The sequence below is a fragment of the Hippocampus bargibanti genome, linkage group LG11 (assembly GCF_051943395.1).
Source record: "Hippocampus bargibanti isolate YZ-2025 linkage group LG11, ASM5194339v1, whole genome shotgun sequence".
In the NCBI taxonomy this organism is placed as follows: domain Eukaryota; kingdom Metazoa; phylum Chordata; class Actinopteri; order Syngnathiformes; family Syngnathidae; genus Hippocampus; species Hippocampus bargibanti.
The window spans coordinates 22733295-22749120 of record NC_142744.1 but is presented as its reverse complement, the minus strand read 5'-3'; the positions used below and the strand labels follow the sequence as shown (position 1 = coordinate 22749120).

The 15826-nt window shown below is 43.4% G+C and overlaps 1 protein-coding gene across 2 annotated transcripts in view; it reads right to left on the bottom strand.

Annotated features, from left to right (window-relative positions):
- The window catches only part of LOC148891953 (phospholipid phosphatase-related protein type 4-like), a 76406-nt gene that overhangs the window by 40865 nt on the left and 19715 nt on the right, over positions 1-15826 (bottom strand). For both annotated transcript variants that reach the window (XM_089007464.1, XM_089007465.1), the window contains 4 exons: positions 10744-10873; positions 6161-6356; positions 2688-2745; positions 603-776 (listed from right to left, as the gene is read on the bottom strand). In XM_089007464.1, the coding sequence (XP_088863590.1) occupies positions 603-776; positions 2688-2745; positions 6161-6356; positions 10744-10873 (558 nt within the window). The remainder of the gene's footprint in view (positions 1-602; positions 777-2687; positions 2746-6160; positions 6357-10743; positions 10874-15826) is intronic.

Below are 15826 nucleotides of genomic sequence, written 5' to 3'. Positions count from 1 at the left end.
AACTGCATCGTACTCAGCATTTTTTTGGAATGTGTTGCATGCATCAAATTCATACTGACAGAATAGTTTCAAAAAAATAATCCATGCTCACAATCTTACCTAGGGACAATTTCAAGTATTAAATCAGACTGCAATGCATGTGTTTGGGATTTGGGAGGAAACCGGAGTATCGCACACAGTATCCACACAGGCACAGGAAGACCATACAAAATTTATCCAGTAAGGCCAGAACCCGGAACCAAACCTTGCAATGTATTGGAAGTGCTAAACAGTCAACCACCATGTCACCGAAACACAGACCTACGCTTATAAAGTAAATGATGTGGAAATACAAAACAAATCACTTCCAACAGTCTTTGTTTTTATTTCACTGTATAAGTCTTGGCTGTATAGCTTCAATTCCTTTCATTGATTCTGAAGGTGTTGGACAAAATAATATGTTCACGGGAACACAACAAAGACGACATCTCAATGTACAAAATCTAACTTTACCTACAAATGACTGGAAACCATGCAGCCCCTCCATAATTTAAGTTGCCCATGCCTGGTCTACTATATCCACATTTAAATCAATTAAAAATATGATTTGTTGATGGCATTACCAGGTAGGTAGCAACCCCTATCCCCAAGATCCATCCACAGTAGACATCAACATGATGGTTTCGGAACTGTATGATCCTGGTTAATCCAGCTAGGATGGCCAACATGATGAAAGCAAACACCAAGAGAGGTTTCAATAGCTTTGTGGAGTCTGTCAGCACTGCATTTAAATACATCTGAAACACAATTCAAAAGCTTTTATGTAGTCCAATCATACATCATATTATGAGATCCATATCATCAAAGAAAAATCATGTTTTACTATTACTACAGGCAAGTGCTATAAATACAGAGATATAATAGATTACCTGAGTGTGTGTGTGTGTGTGTGTGTGTGTGTGTGTGTGTGTGTGTGTGTGTGTGTGTGTGTGTGTGTGTGTGTGTGTGTGAGATTGTGCCTCTACAAAGATCACCACTTTATCGTGGTGAGGCACTTTGTGCATCTCCATGACCCCGAGAGCTAAGCGTATGTCGGACGGGGCCTTGTACTTCTGGCAGTGTCACCCAAGCCGAACAGGTCGAAGGGTAGAGGCCGTACAGAGAGTGATCCCAAACCCGCACCCGGGGTAGGCATAGGCGGAGTCGCCGAGACCGGACTACCGGCAGCCCCGTGCAATCGCACTCAGCTGAAGGTCATCTTGAGTCCTCACTGATGCCATTGGAATAGAGTGGATGTGGCCAAGTTTGTGGAGGAATGAATTGCGCACCCCGTCCTTCACACTAAATCCACTAGTAGCTCAGGCTTCAGCTTCCACCATATAAGTCCTCTGGCGATAGAACATAGTGATGGGGGCAGGTCATGGATGTGACTAGGAGCTTCTAGCTTGATTCCTACACATGGGCGGTACAGGCTTGATGGTCGTTGAAAAGATGGGATGGAGCAACATTGTCCTTTGGCAGTTTCCTGTGCATCTGAGCAGCCCTTTTCAGGGTCCGCACTGCTCACCCCTTACAGGGGTAGGGTCTAGAAAAGGTGACCAATACATGATTGGTCGTGCACAGGTGGAATACCTCTGCGGTCGAAAATGCAAAATAAGAAAACCCACGACTATGGACCTGGCTTCCTGGAATGTTCACACCCTTCTTGATGCTCGAGACGGAATGGAGAGACCTCGAAGACTAACTGCCCTCATTGCACATGAGCTCAAGAGATATAACATTGATATTGGAGCACTCAGTGAGACTCGGTTCTCAGATAAGGACTCACTCAGAGTCGTTGGTGAGGGCTACACCATCTTCTGGAAGGGTCTCCATGAGAATGAGCGAAGACTCCATGGAGTTGGCTTTGCTGTGAAAAGCAGCTTACTCAGTACAATCCCGGAGTCCTCCCAAGGCATCAGTGAACGGCTTATGACCTGGCGTATACCCCTGGTGAAAGGTCACTTTGCCACTCTAATCAGTGCCTATGCTCCCACATTGGATGCTGATGACAACATCAAAAATGCCTTCTACAACTCCCTGGATAAATATCTAAATATCTAAAGTCCTGATAAACTTGTTCTGATGGATGACTTCAATGACTGAATAGGTACTGATGCCAGGTTCTGGAAACAAGTAATCGGAAGGCATGGGACAGGGAAAATAAACAGCAATGGTCTCCGACTCCTCACTCTGTGCTCTGAGCATCCAACACCATCTTTCATCACAGTACATCACATCATGGATGCACCCTATTTCCTAACATTGGCATTTACTGGGCTGCATCATCAGAAGACAACAGGACCGAAATGACATCTGCATTACTTGGGCCATGCGTGGGGCTGAATGCTGGACTGATAACCGACTGATCAAGTCCAGGCTCAAGCTGAGAATTCAACCTCCTCATAAGAAGCAGCAACCCCGAAGGTGTCTAAACTCCAGGGCCCTGGACTCTCCAGAATGTGTAGCAAGCTGGCAGAGGGACTTGCCAGCCTGGAGACCAGTAACGGTGACCTTGATGTGGAGAGCAGGTGGGAAAAATTGAGGAGGCATGTTTGTGTGTGTGTGTGTGTGTGTGTGTGTGTGTGTGTGTGTGTGTGTGTGTGTGTGTGTGTGTGTGTGTTTATGTATGTGTGTGGGTGTGTGTGTGTGTGCGTGTGTGTACTTACGGAGACATAGACTGCTGCAAAGCTAGCCAACGAAGCATGCTGGGAGGGGAAAGACTTCCTTTAAAATAAGAAAAATGTGTTATGTGTGACATCATCTAGGTCCTAGATGCTAAGAAAAAGATGATAAGGATACCCCTAAATATTCCCATTGCATTGGGTGATCTGTTGATGCAATATTTGGAGTTTCTCATGGCAGTATGGTGAACTACTGTAGTTCAGATGTACAGTGTCACATCCTCGTCGATGCCAGGAGTGTGCCCCTCCCCTCCTGTCTCTTCCTCCGCTGCTCCTTGGAGCGGGCCCCTCCCTTCCTGGCTCTCCTGACTCACGCACCTGTTCCCCATTTCCTTAATTGTGCGTTCTGGCTATAAAAGCCACCCTTACAGTCCAGTTGTTGTCGGTGTATTCATGGAAGTTCCCCGTCACCCCTCCGCACGCAGGTCTGTTTTTGTTGTTGCCCTCTACCTTGCCTTATTTTCTGTTCATGCCATATGTGTCTCAGTCAAGACTCTTTTTTGGAATCACTGTCTCCACCGTGTATTTTGGATCCAACCTTAACCACCGTCCGTCGTCCCTCGAGTCCTGTCGCCACTCCTCGAGCGGACGTGACATACAGTATGTAGTACCAACAGAAAAAGGACATTAATTACTAAACGATTATTTACTTAGTAATTACTAATTTCTTCTCTTTTTTTTAAATCACTCTTGTTTACAATCCCGTTGTTGAATACGAAAAAAAAACTCCTCGTTAAACCAGGGTGATATAACAATGGACAGGGAGCCCTCACAAATCGGAGCTTGTGAGGTCTGCCTTGTGTACATTTTCACTAACATACTACAATGCAAAAATGACTGTGTATTGTTCAGAAAGTATAAAAAAACACACTTCGGTGTGTCATATGCGGATTTGTTGAATTGACAGATGGGCTCAGAGGTAGTAATTAATGAGGATTACTTTTTAAAAGGTGGTGTCCACTGATGCTCTCCTGATAATGTAAGATACTTTGTGCAATGGTGATGACATGGGTCTGGACATTCATTTGAAGCAAATCAAAACTCCCAAAAACTAACATCCACGAGGCATGTCCAGTCCATGGCGAGCATCCATAGTTAATAGTGGTCTCCAATAGTCTTCAACTGTTCTTGTCATTCAGATTCCTTGTATTAAAAAGGTGGCTTTCTTCGTGTCTTGCGAATCCGTTTCCTGTTGCGTCAGCTTTCTTGCATTTGGTTCCCTTGGTTCTGTCAGTCTTTGTTGGATGATTGTGTACCTGTGGACTAGTGTCAAGTTTTGTTTCTGTCATATTTTTTGTAGTTTCTAGTATGTTTCTGTACTTCAGTAAATGCCATCAGGATCGCTGGCGATCCCACCCACCCCCTCCCACAGCCTGCTGCCATCGGGTAGGAGACTGCGGAGTCTCCGAGCCAAGACCAGCAGGCAGTCCGAAGACACAACTCCCTCCCAGCCCTGCCCCCCCTGCCCCTTCCCACTGCCACACTCACCGAACTCTGAGTACACGCTGTACTATCATCCTGAACTGTATTTTTTGTTCTTTCTCGTTTTTTTGTCTTTCTGCAAGACGGCACTTCAACTTTTTGTTGTTGTTTTGGTTTTGTATTACTACTATTTCATCACTTTGTATATGACACTACCTCACTTTACATTCAGAAATTACATGTATTGTCTGTTGTCAATTGTATGACTTTTTTAGCCACGTTATAAGTGCCTTTCACGCTGGGTCCGAGAGGACATTAATTTCATCTGTGCTGTATGTCATGCATATTAGCATATTTGACAATAAAGCTGACTGACCTTTGACTGAAAATAAACTCCTGCAAATGCCTTTATGAATATATTTTGCTCAGTACACCCTGTTCCCCCGGCCTCCCTGCTTTTTGGGGTATCATAATGCAAAAGTTGACATAATGATACAAGCAAGACCACATGACTACAGACCTGGTCCCACACCCTCCTGTGCCAGTTCCAGTGTCACAATTGTTGCGGCTGCTAATTGCGTTCCAGCAGTGCAGAGATGCAGCTGCAATCTCCAGTCTGGCAGCGCAAGTAATGCTGCTGCCACACCTTTTTCCACTGGATAAAGTACAGTGATAGCCCGGTTTACGAAACCCTTGGCCTACGAACTTTTCGGTTTACAAACATTAAATGTATGAAAATTTTACTTTGGCATACGAACTATTTTTCGGGATACACACGGAGCTGCCACAATGAGTGATGTGTCGTTCGCGAATGAGCCTGTTCTCCTGACAAGAAAATGGTAAGCTAAACTAACAATAAATCTAAGCTAAACTAAGGTAAACTAAGATAAACTAAGATAAGATAAGATAAGATAAGATAAGATAAGATAAGATAAGATAAGATAAGATAAGAAGAAGAGTAGTGCATTTCCACTGTGCCTGTGTTCAATATTCAGTCATACTGTGGAGCGCAATGTATACAGTTCTTCTTTTCCTTCCGGCTTTTCACTTCATTGGTTGTGAGGACGAATCAGTGTCCTCCACCTAACCCAGTTTTGTGCATCCTCTTCTCTCACATCAGCTACCTTCATGTCCTATTTCACAGCATCCATAAACCTCCTCTTTGGTCTTCTTCTCAGTCTCCTGCCTGGCAGTTCAAGCATTCAATTTTTCCTATGGGCAAACCTCCCCCCTCTCCTTATTGAATGCATACTGTTATTGTGTGTGCTAATTTGTCAAAACGGAAGAATGCATTAATTCAGAGTACAGTAACTCCTCCCTATTTTGCGTTTCATTTATCACGGCTTCAGAACAACAGATTTTTTTTCCAGTCTTGTAGTAGAAGACTGTAAAAAAATGTTGAATGAAGGTTGTGTACAGGCCTGTACTGTACTGTACTGTATATGCAATAGCCACTCATTCAAGGCACATGCTTTTTTCTATGAGCAGATTGGCTGTGCACCTTCGCAGTCCCATCCAGCAACTTCCTTTGTGTATTTTAACTGTCTGTTGAATGTTTGACAAACTATTGCTTAGTGTTGTGTTTGCTACATGGGAGGGATGGGCTTGTGGGGAGAAAGGGTGCGCGGGGTGTTAATGGTATTGTCCCACTGCAGCAGCAATTCACTCTTTGCCTCCTCCTCCTCCTCCTCATTGGCGATTAATTGCCTTAAAAACCCAATTGGTTACACAGCAATCGCTGGCCAGGAGCTAGCTGGAGGCTAATGGTGGCTGCACCATCAGAGTAACACAAGTCTCCATCATGTCTCTCAGAATACACTCCTGATGAATGTTAATTGCGGTATCAGATTTTATCATTCATGATTTAAGTAAGGATGTGTACTGCTGTAGTCTGTTGTGCAAATACTGTTTGCATATTTTAAACATGCTGGTACTCACATACACAAATATTTCTTGTGAAGGCATAACTGGAACTCATGCACACAGTCCAACCAAAACTATACACATACTAAAAAGAACACACAGAAAATATTTACCTCCCAGAAATGATTACAATCATGTCTTGTCCAGAACAAATATCGTCCAGAATAAAAGCTTCATCACAAGTTGATATGTTGATGTGAGTTAAATTGGGTTTGCACACATCAAGCCAGTAAGGTGTGTGCTGTCCAGTAGAGAGCTGCAAAATGTCAGTTATCAGTGCAGTCACAGACAGGCCGAAGATGTGTACCCCTGTGAAAAAGCATAAGAATTGTTTTTAAATAGAGGTTGTATCTGATTTGTCTTATAAATAGCTCAAAAATGCATCTTCAGTTTAGACACACACAACAAAGGTTTTAATGCTTCTGCAAATGTACCCAGAACTTCCATCCATCCATCCATCCATCCATCCATCCATCACAGGCTTGTCAGGTCACAGGGGTAACAGCTTCAGCAGGGAAGTCCTTCTCTCCGGCCACATGTACCAGCTCTTTCCGGGGATTCCAAGGCATTCCCAGGCCAGCTGGGAGACAATGTCTCTACAGAGTGTCCTGTGTCGTCCCATAGGTCTCCTACCCGTGTGACATGCCTGGAAGACCTCACCAGGAAGGCATCCAGGAGGCATCTTATTCAGATGACCCACCCACCCATTTGGCTCCTTGCAACATGAAGAAGAAGCGGCTCGACTTTTGAGCCCCTCCTGGAGGACCAACCTTATCACCCTGTCTCTTGAGGAGGGCACGGTGACCCTGCAGAGAAAACACATCATGGCTGCTCGACCCATAGCTCATGACTATAGATTAGTTTGGACATACATCGAAATTGAGAGATTGGCCTTTTGGCTCAACTCCTTGTTTACCACGACAGAATGATACAGTCCGCAGCGCAGCAGATGCTGCGCCAATCCGCCGCACAAATCTGCCTGTCAATCTCTCACTCCCTCTTGCCCTCACTAATTGTAAAGATCCCATGATACCTACACTCCTCCTACTGGAATAAGATCTCCTCCCTGACCTGCAGTGAATTTTTCCGACTGAGGACTACTATTTCAGATTTGGAGGTGCTAATTTTCACCCCAACCATTTCACATTTTGCTGCAAAACGCTTCATTAATGTTGGAAGGCCTTGCTTGAAGAAGTCAACACGACCACTTTATCTGCAAAAAGCAGCGATGCATTATTGAGGCAATCCCTCTCAATGAAACAATTCCGACTTACTGCTGGCAATGCAAAGCAAATTCTGACATCTCATACTCACAAAGCACCCCACACAGAACTTTGTGGTTGGGCAAGGTCCAGTTACCTTACATTACCTTACATTCCAGTACCTTACATTGCAGGAGTTTCTGAAAAATTACCGTATTTTCACGACCATAAGGTGCATATAAACGTCTCAGATTTTTTTCAAAATGTGTGGTGTGCCCTGTAGTGCGGACATATTAGAGACCGCCATAAGGAGGACGTGTCGAGAACATGAGGGGATGTGTGGGCGTGGTTTGTGTATAAACGAACCGGTATGTGCTTTATGCAAAACATTGCTGTTTTAACAACCCTGAAAATGGCAAAGAGACATGGTTATGAAGCTCAGTTTGAACTGAAGGCTATCAGCTACGCCGAGGAACATTGGAATCGAGCCGCTGTGACGTAATACGCGGACATAAGGCAAAGTGGCCGGAGTTGGAGGAAAGCTTCGAGCAATGGATCGGCGAGTTAAGAGCGAGCGGAAGGAGCGTTTCGACTGTCACCATACCACTCAGAGCAGTAACGCTCGCGGAGGAAATGAAAATTGAACATTTCCAAGGAGGTCCGTCTTGGCGCTGCCGTTTTATGAAACTGCCATCCGGACCAGGACTACGGCAGCTGGCGAAAAGGCTTCGTTTCCTGTTTTGCTTGGCTGCCATGCTAACAGAGCGAAACTCCCGCCGATTGTGATTTTTTTAAAAGACTTTGCCTAAAAAGACATTTCCAGCAGGCGTCATTATTAACGAAAAGGGCAGGATGTTACGTCACAGTTTGCCAATGGATTGTGGTTGCTTGGGCTAACGTGTCTGCACTTCAGTGAGTTCTGTTTCCCCATCTCTTAGCTGTATCAGGAGTTTGGCCTCTACCTTGTCATTGGCTTCCCTAACTTTGTCAGCTGCTGCGATGAGCGTCTTAAAACTGTCTCTGAGCTCCTCTTCAGACAAGTCATCATGGTTCCTGGTGAGGCTGTTAACCAGGCGGGTGAATGATGCTTTTGCAGTTGTCCTCTCAGTCTTAAGCTGGTCAATTGCCTTCTTGTCGGCCATACTCACAATTCAGGTGGAGTTGGAGGGAACTGGGTGAATTTAAGCTGTTTAATTTTTAGTCAGGGGGCCTGGACGATCCTGGTTTCCAGAACTTCTTTTTCACTGATGTCCAGTGGGGGGACCGGTTTTTCACTGATGTCCAGTGGGGGACCGGTTTTTCACTACGGTTTTTCACTGTCAAGTTATGTTGGTTTTTTGAGTTCTCCTCCTAACTTGAAAAGGGTTTTGACTGTGTTGACCGGGATTACACTGGGACTTCACTCTTTGACTCCAGTGATGAGACAGATTTTTCCTTTCTTTTTCCTCTTTTATTTTGGACTTAATCATCTCTTTTCTCATTGAAAAGACAATTGCAGATTGCAAGCTGATTTCAAGATTGCAAGTTTGCAAGGTGAAAAACCTTTGAAGAAGGTAAAACACAAACAGCAATTAGGTTTACATTTGAAGGCTTAACAGGCTGGTTTTGACATTAAACCATCAAATCAAATTATCAAATAAACGGTTACAATAACAGGTTCTCTCACCGTCAGCCACCCTGGTCTTTACACAGTTGAACTCTACTGTCCTGGTAAACTCCTAGAGCAGCACTTGAACCGAACCTGAACAGTGTTGCAACTGACTATTTTAAGGAGTGGTTGCTTCTGGTGAGAGCCTTTGATTTCTGAATGGCTTTCAGCTGCTGGCACACCTGCCTTCATTTCAGCTCTCTCCTCTGGGGGAAAAATGGTGCCACTCATCTTTGGACTACAGCTTCGGCCATATTTGTAGTTTTTCACCAAGACACTCATCTTTGGACTACAGCTTCGGCCATATTTGTAGTTTGCCGAGACAATTCTATTTGACACAAATTCCCAGCAGACAAATTAGCCAATTTACAATGGCGCTTTGGCGCCATCTTGTGCATTTTCTGGGACATTACATTTCATCCAGATGCCTCAAAATCACACGAAGTTACTTCTTTAATCGATTGCAAACATTTATGCTCTCCTCTTCAGAACTACAGTAAAGTCTCATTATATCGATATCGGATATATCGATAGTCCCGGTTATATCGATACTATTTCTATGCACGCACGGAGAAAATTACATGCAAACAGGGTCGGATATATCGATAGTCCCGGTTATATCGATATTTTTTCGGACTCCCTTGAATATCGATATAACGAGACTTTACTGTATTTGGATCATATTCTCAGAATCTGAAGCCATTGATTTGATTCTCGAGCAAGGCAAGACTTCTTGGCGTGACACCACGAACATGGGGGCGGGACCTTCTGAAACTGAAACTTTCTGAGGTCATTTTGAAGTAGTTTTGGGAGACTATAAGTCATTTATATTGGTGTTTTTCACTTGACTAAAAATATCAGCCTACGTGTTTTGGGTATTTTAGATGCTCTAAAACGTTTTTCTGATGTCAGTTAGGAAACAAAAAAATGGTGTCGTTGTCCTTTAACTCCATCAAATGAACAGCGACAAAAGAGAACTTCTACTTGTCGGTACCAAATCCACCCCTGCTAGCGAATGAACATAGATGGTTTGAAAGGGGGGTAAAAGAAGCGATTCTTATAAAACAACAAAATCCTTCATTAAACCGGTCCGGTGGGGTGAGGTTCAATTTGGATCGTTCATACAATAGCCTGCTTAGGCAAAACAGGTTAGGCAACATTCGTAATGCTGATGAGGTGATACCGGTGGGAGTGGGGGAAATAGGCCAGTCGTTAGTCAGCAATGTAGGAACAATCAGTGGGGCCACAGGGAGGGGTCCTCTGCTCCCCCTAACCTGAGAGTAGGGACCTATCATCGCTGTGTCCGGCGCCGCCATGTCTGGACATTAGGGATATATAAATAGGGCCGATACGACCAGTCAGACTTTAGTTCGCTGACGAAGCCTCTTGGATAGGAGGCGAAACGTCCGAAACCTTCAAATTTGTACAGGTGACGGCTGAAGAAACCTTCTCATCGATTGCATTGCATTGTATAAAGACTTTATTGCCAACTTCTGTGTCATTTCTACTTGTGGGAGCTCCTCACCTGACAATTATGCAACAATCGACCATTTTATATATATATATATATATATATATATATATATATATATATATATATATATATATATATATATATATATATATATATATATGAGAGATAGATAGAGAGACAGACAGACAGACAAGTGGATAGATAGATAGATAGATAGATAGATAGATAGATAGATAGATAGATAGATAGATAGATAGATAGATAGATAGATAGATAGATAGATAGATAGATAGATAGATAGATAGATATTTCATATGTTTTATTCCAGTACGTATTTTAAAACATAGTATACTGATGTAAGCGATTTCTCACCAATGAAGCGAACAACTCTGCGAATGTAGGAGTTGAAATTACATCCAGCAGCACTGATGTTTGATTCCGTCTGCAAATTCAAATACCTCCTGGATAGATAGCAGAATAGAACGGCCTCTCCTATGAGTATCTAAACAAAAGAAAGAACAAGTAAAATATTTTATGTCATGATTCATTTGACACCATTCATTTGAATGTTGTTATTTTTTTCAACCTCATTACATTCATTTCTAGTGACTGCATTAATGTCACAGTTCTGTTCTGTTCATCTGTGACAAAAAACACATTAAACTATGGAACATACAAAGTAGAATATATCGTGAAAAGCACCATGTCTCAGTAAGATGATGGTACAATTATATACTTACATATAAATTGGCCTAATAAATTGACCTAAATTCAGCCTATCAAGGCACTCCCTAATTTGGACACAAGAGGTCAACAGACCTATTTGTCCATTGAGTTCTCACCTCATGAATCCATTCCGAGTGGGTTAAAATTGGCCTGCCTTTATTTCTTTGAGTGTTGGAATGAGATAACAACATGGTGTTAGTTTGTTAAATTATAATTTTGTGTTAGGACAGCAAATGCTTTGGTACTGCTTATGTAATGATATAACCAGTGGATGATATTTACTTCCAAAGGATGTCACCTGATGAAGAGAAAGAACATGATCAGGACTTGTTGTTTACAAGGAAGAATTTGGTGATATCTTACACTTTATACTGCTTAGAAATGATACTAAAGATTATATTTGGTGCATAGTGTCTACTACTGAGTTGAGAAGTATGGTTGTGACTGAATAAACAAACTGTTGGGACAATGACCAGAAAACACGACAAAGGAATATCTGGCTAGGCGCCCAAGGTGTCACGGTTTTCACGGTCGTGATGGTGGTGGCCCCCAAAAAAGCATGCAGGAGGGAGGATTGGATTGGATTTGTCTTTATTAGTCTCACAGTGGAGAAATTTACATTTCACAGCAGCAAAGTGATGAAAGGAATGAAAGTAGAAAAACAAAATACATGAGCTGCTGGAAAGGCAGCCACTCTCCCGGCGCCGTATTGATGTCAAAAGAACAAAAAAAACAAAATAACAAATAATATGACAATACAAAGACAATATGACCCACAAAGACACAGAGAGTCATTCATTCTTAAGCACTTTCTGTACCCTCTTTGTTACATGAAGCTGTTCTAGATGAAAGAGAAGAGGATCAAAGCGTCTTTCCACCAGTGGATCAGGGACATAATGGAAGAGCAAAGTGTATTAGACACATTTTATTAAAATAAAGTCAGCAGGAACAAAATCTAAACCATCAAAGTCATCAGAACAGAAAAGTCTAAAGTATCAAACAAAACCATGTGTAAAAATATGACAAGATGAAACAAACCTGACAGGGTTAAACAAACACAGTGACCCGACACTGAATGGTCATTCCGTGCCGGGAGTCCTAAGAACTGCCGCTGATTAAAATGACCAATATCTGTGCAGCTACAGGCAGGGCCGACGGTGCTGCCCGTTGGTCGCCAACCACAATGTGACTATTAGGGCAATTCGTATACGAACTTATTTTAAACATCTTTTCATTTCCTGACACATCGTTTTATTTTCTTGGACCTCCATTTTATTCTTATACTTCCAGTCATGACATCACATCCTGCCGGTCTTTACAAAAGGTCCTCTTTCTCTTCGCCCCTCGGGCTGCCTGCCCCTCTGCGTGCAGGCAGTTGCATTTTGTGCTGTCCAAAAGATTAAAGAATCGTTTTGCTTTTCCTTTTGATTCTTGCATTGATAACGACCCTAACATTTGGTGCTCTCAAGTCCTGGGAGTCTCAACTACTGCAAGTCCACTTTCCAGTATTGCTTGAAGGCAACACAAGGAGCCTGGAGACGGCTTGCAGATGATGACTTCAAACCAGGGCAGTTGAAGCGAATAAGGTAAAACACGACAACACTCAGCAATTTGGTGGTAAATGTTGTGGGATTTTTCTTAATCTCAATGGATGGAACTCACCCAGGATGGCTAACCGAAGGGAGAACAATCCTTATCAGGAAGGATCCCTCAAAGACTTCCAGTCTGAGTGTACGACAGCGCGTTTGTGCTGCCGCTGCTCTCCGGCAAACCATCGATTCTTTGCCGCCAGCAGATTACATCGATCTCATCCCGTTACATTTTTTGAGCCTTCAATCCATCATCTCTACTGTTTTGATTGCTATTAGTGATCACTTGACTGCTATTAGCGATCATTTGCGACATCCTATCTGTTGGCTCCAACTGCCCGTTGTCGGCTTCAACCGCCCGTTCAATTCTTCCACCAGTTGAACGATGGCCCCACTTTCCTGCGACAGAGCTGCTCTGCTCTCGCGGGATGAGCCTTCCACCGTCGTTGATTCACCACTACCCGGACATCGACTCACGGAACGGCGGCTCAAATATTCAGTGTCCGAGCTCCTTACTATCTGCTCAAAATGGACGGGCTCCCCCCGCCGATGAACCACTTCGCCGACATCGCCCGTCGTCCTCCGTGGAAATACATCCAACATTGGTCTCGTCTGAGATTCCCCGTCGATGACTCGAGGGACTTCACCTCCCTTCGGTCAGCCCGACGCCGGATTCGCAGAAATAACCGCCGATCCATGGATCACAGCGTATGAGCCAGCCTGGCTAGGCACGAAAACACTACCACAAAGGACTGCACCGCTGTCATCTTTGGCCTTCTAAACATCCGCTCACTTACTGGAAAGGGGGAACTGATCCAGGACATCCTCCAAGACCGTAAACTTGACTTTCTTTGCCTGAACGAAATGTGGCAAACGCCTCTACGACTCTACTCCTCCAGGATTTGTGTATATTCCTAAACCACGCCATTCTAGCCGTGGAGGTGGCCTAGCTAAAGTAAAGTCTCGTTATATTGATATTCTCGGGAGTTAGAAAAAATGTCGATATAACCGTACTGTCGATATATCCGTCCTGCGCCGAACTGCATTAAAGGGGGGGGGGGACGTAAACGGGAGAGCTTTGATATGGCATGTCATTTTATCATTGGGTTCATGGATTGCGTATCTGACATGCTTTTTGTACAGTAGTGAAGTGAAAAATAAATTTGTGCATAAAATAAAAACGTCTTTGCACTTTTTTAATGACTATTTCCTGTCAAAAATGCCACCAATGCAAAATCCTCACGTTCTATTCACACGAAACCACGAAAAAAACTGTGATTGTTGCAAGCGATAAAGATATCTGAATGCTACACAATTAAATAGAGTACATGCATGAAAAACCAAAACTGCAACGTTTACATTACTTAATGAAGTATGTTAGGTCTGAGAACCACGTTGCGCCAAAAAGCCGCCATTAGAGGGCATCCAAGCGCCATATAAGAAGAAACGGAGGTGGCCTTTGTGCCTCTTTTTTTTTGGGTGAGAGATGTTCCCCCAATGTTGCCTTAAAATGGCACATATAATTCTTTAATCGATTGCAAACATGTATGCCATTGTTGAGGACGGTAGAAAATGTCGTCTGCTACACACGAGCTGGCGTCTGAAAATGAATATGGCGTCTGCTACACGGGAGCTGGTCACGTAACAAACTCACGTGACCAAGTCACGTGACCAAGTCGACCAATGGCGCGACCAATACAGCAACCGATACAGCGTAGCGACCGATACAGATTTCGATAATGGTGGCAAATATCGACCTTAAATATCTTTTGTATCAATATAAACATACCAAAATGGACGGCGGGAGATGAAAAAGAGCACCGTAGTAACCGGAATATCGTAAAAACCACGAATCGTACTAAATGGAACTAATTATACATAAAAAGACTAGAAATGTGCACGGGAAATGAAAATAGTGTCGTAATAAGCAGCATTATCAATATAAACGATATCGATATAACGAGACTTTCCTGTATTTTTTATTGTGACATATGGAATGTCGTCCCAGTCTTGCTCCCTGAAATGTGTTCATTTGAATGCATTGCATGCCAAATTTCTGGTCCAACTCCCACAATTCCCGCCACTATTTACCGCCTCCCCCAAACCTTATTGTGACTTTTTAAACAAATTTTCTACTATTCTCACGGATCTCTCCTCTCTCTCACCAAATATAAATATCATGGGAGACTTGAACATACATACACATTATGTAATGTCATGAGAGGCTAGCTCTCAGCGGGACAGGACAAGGAGCGCAATGGGCGACAGGTTTGAATGCAAACAACGGTTTTAATAAAGGGTTTCAGGGGGAATTCACACGCAACAAAGGCAAGAATGGAGTCTCTTCCAATACTTAAATCATAATAAAGTCTCTTCTGAGGTGAAACTGAAGACGGAGTTCTTTTCCATGTGTTTCTAGGCCTCACCCCTCTTGATGTCCTTCCTAGGTAGCCTAGCCACCTTTAGCAAGGGTCCAAATCCAGTGTTCTGTCGTATGGTCCCAACTGGCGATGAGTTCCATGCAGTAATCAGTTTCTCCAAAGAGCACAGCAATGGAGCTTGTCTCCACGGCCTCTACACTCAGAGGCTCTCTGTCTTAAAAGCCTAGCTTGCCAATCAAGCCGTGATCAGCCACAGGTGTGGGGTTTGAATTGCTGCCTCCCACCAGATGGGGCCAAAACTCTCTCTGGGTGAAGCCATCTTAGGGGAATGTATTTGCCCTCCAGGACCCAGCCTCTCGTGACATCACAATAGATAATTCAACTATTCAGCTAACAATTGATTTCATTCTTCCATTGATAGCCTTGGCTTCAGCCAATTTGTGGACTTTCCTACGCACACACTTGACCTCATATGCTACTCTGGATTGTCTCCTTCCAACTGCACAGCTGTTGAACTCCCAATAACAGACCATTACCTCATTACTTGTAAGGTTTCCATCACACTCTCCACCACCAAAACACACCGTTCTATTAACTTTCGTAACTCAAGGGCTTTAACCCAGACTCTCTTGCTTCAATGTTTGATTATCTCCTGATGAACTGGTTTCCCCACTACAACTCGGACCTCAACGACATTCTCAACACACTCGCTCCTGTCAAATCCCGTTCTGTTTTATTTACTCGTTCTGCACCCTGGTT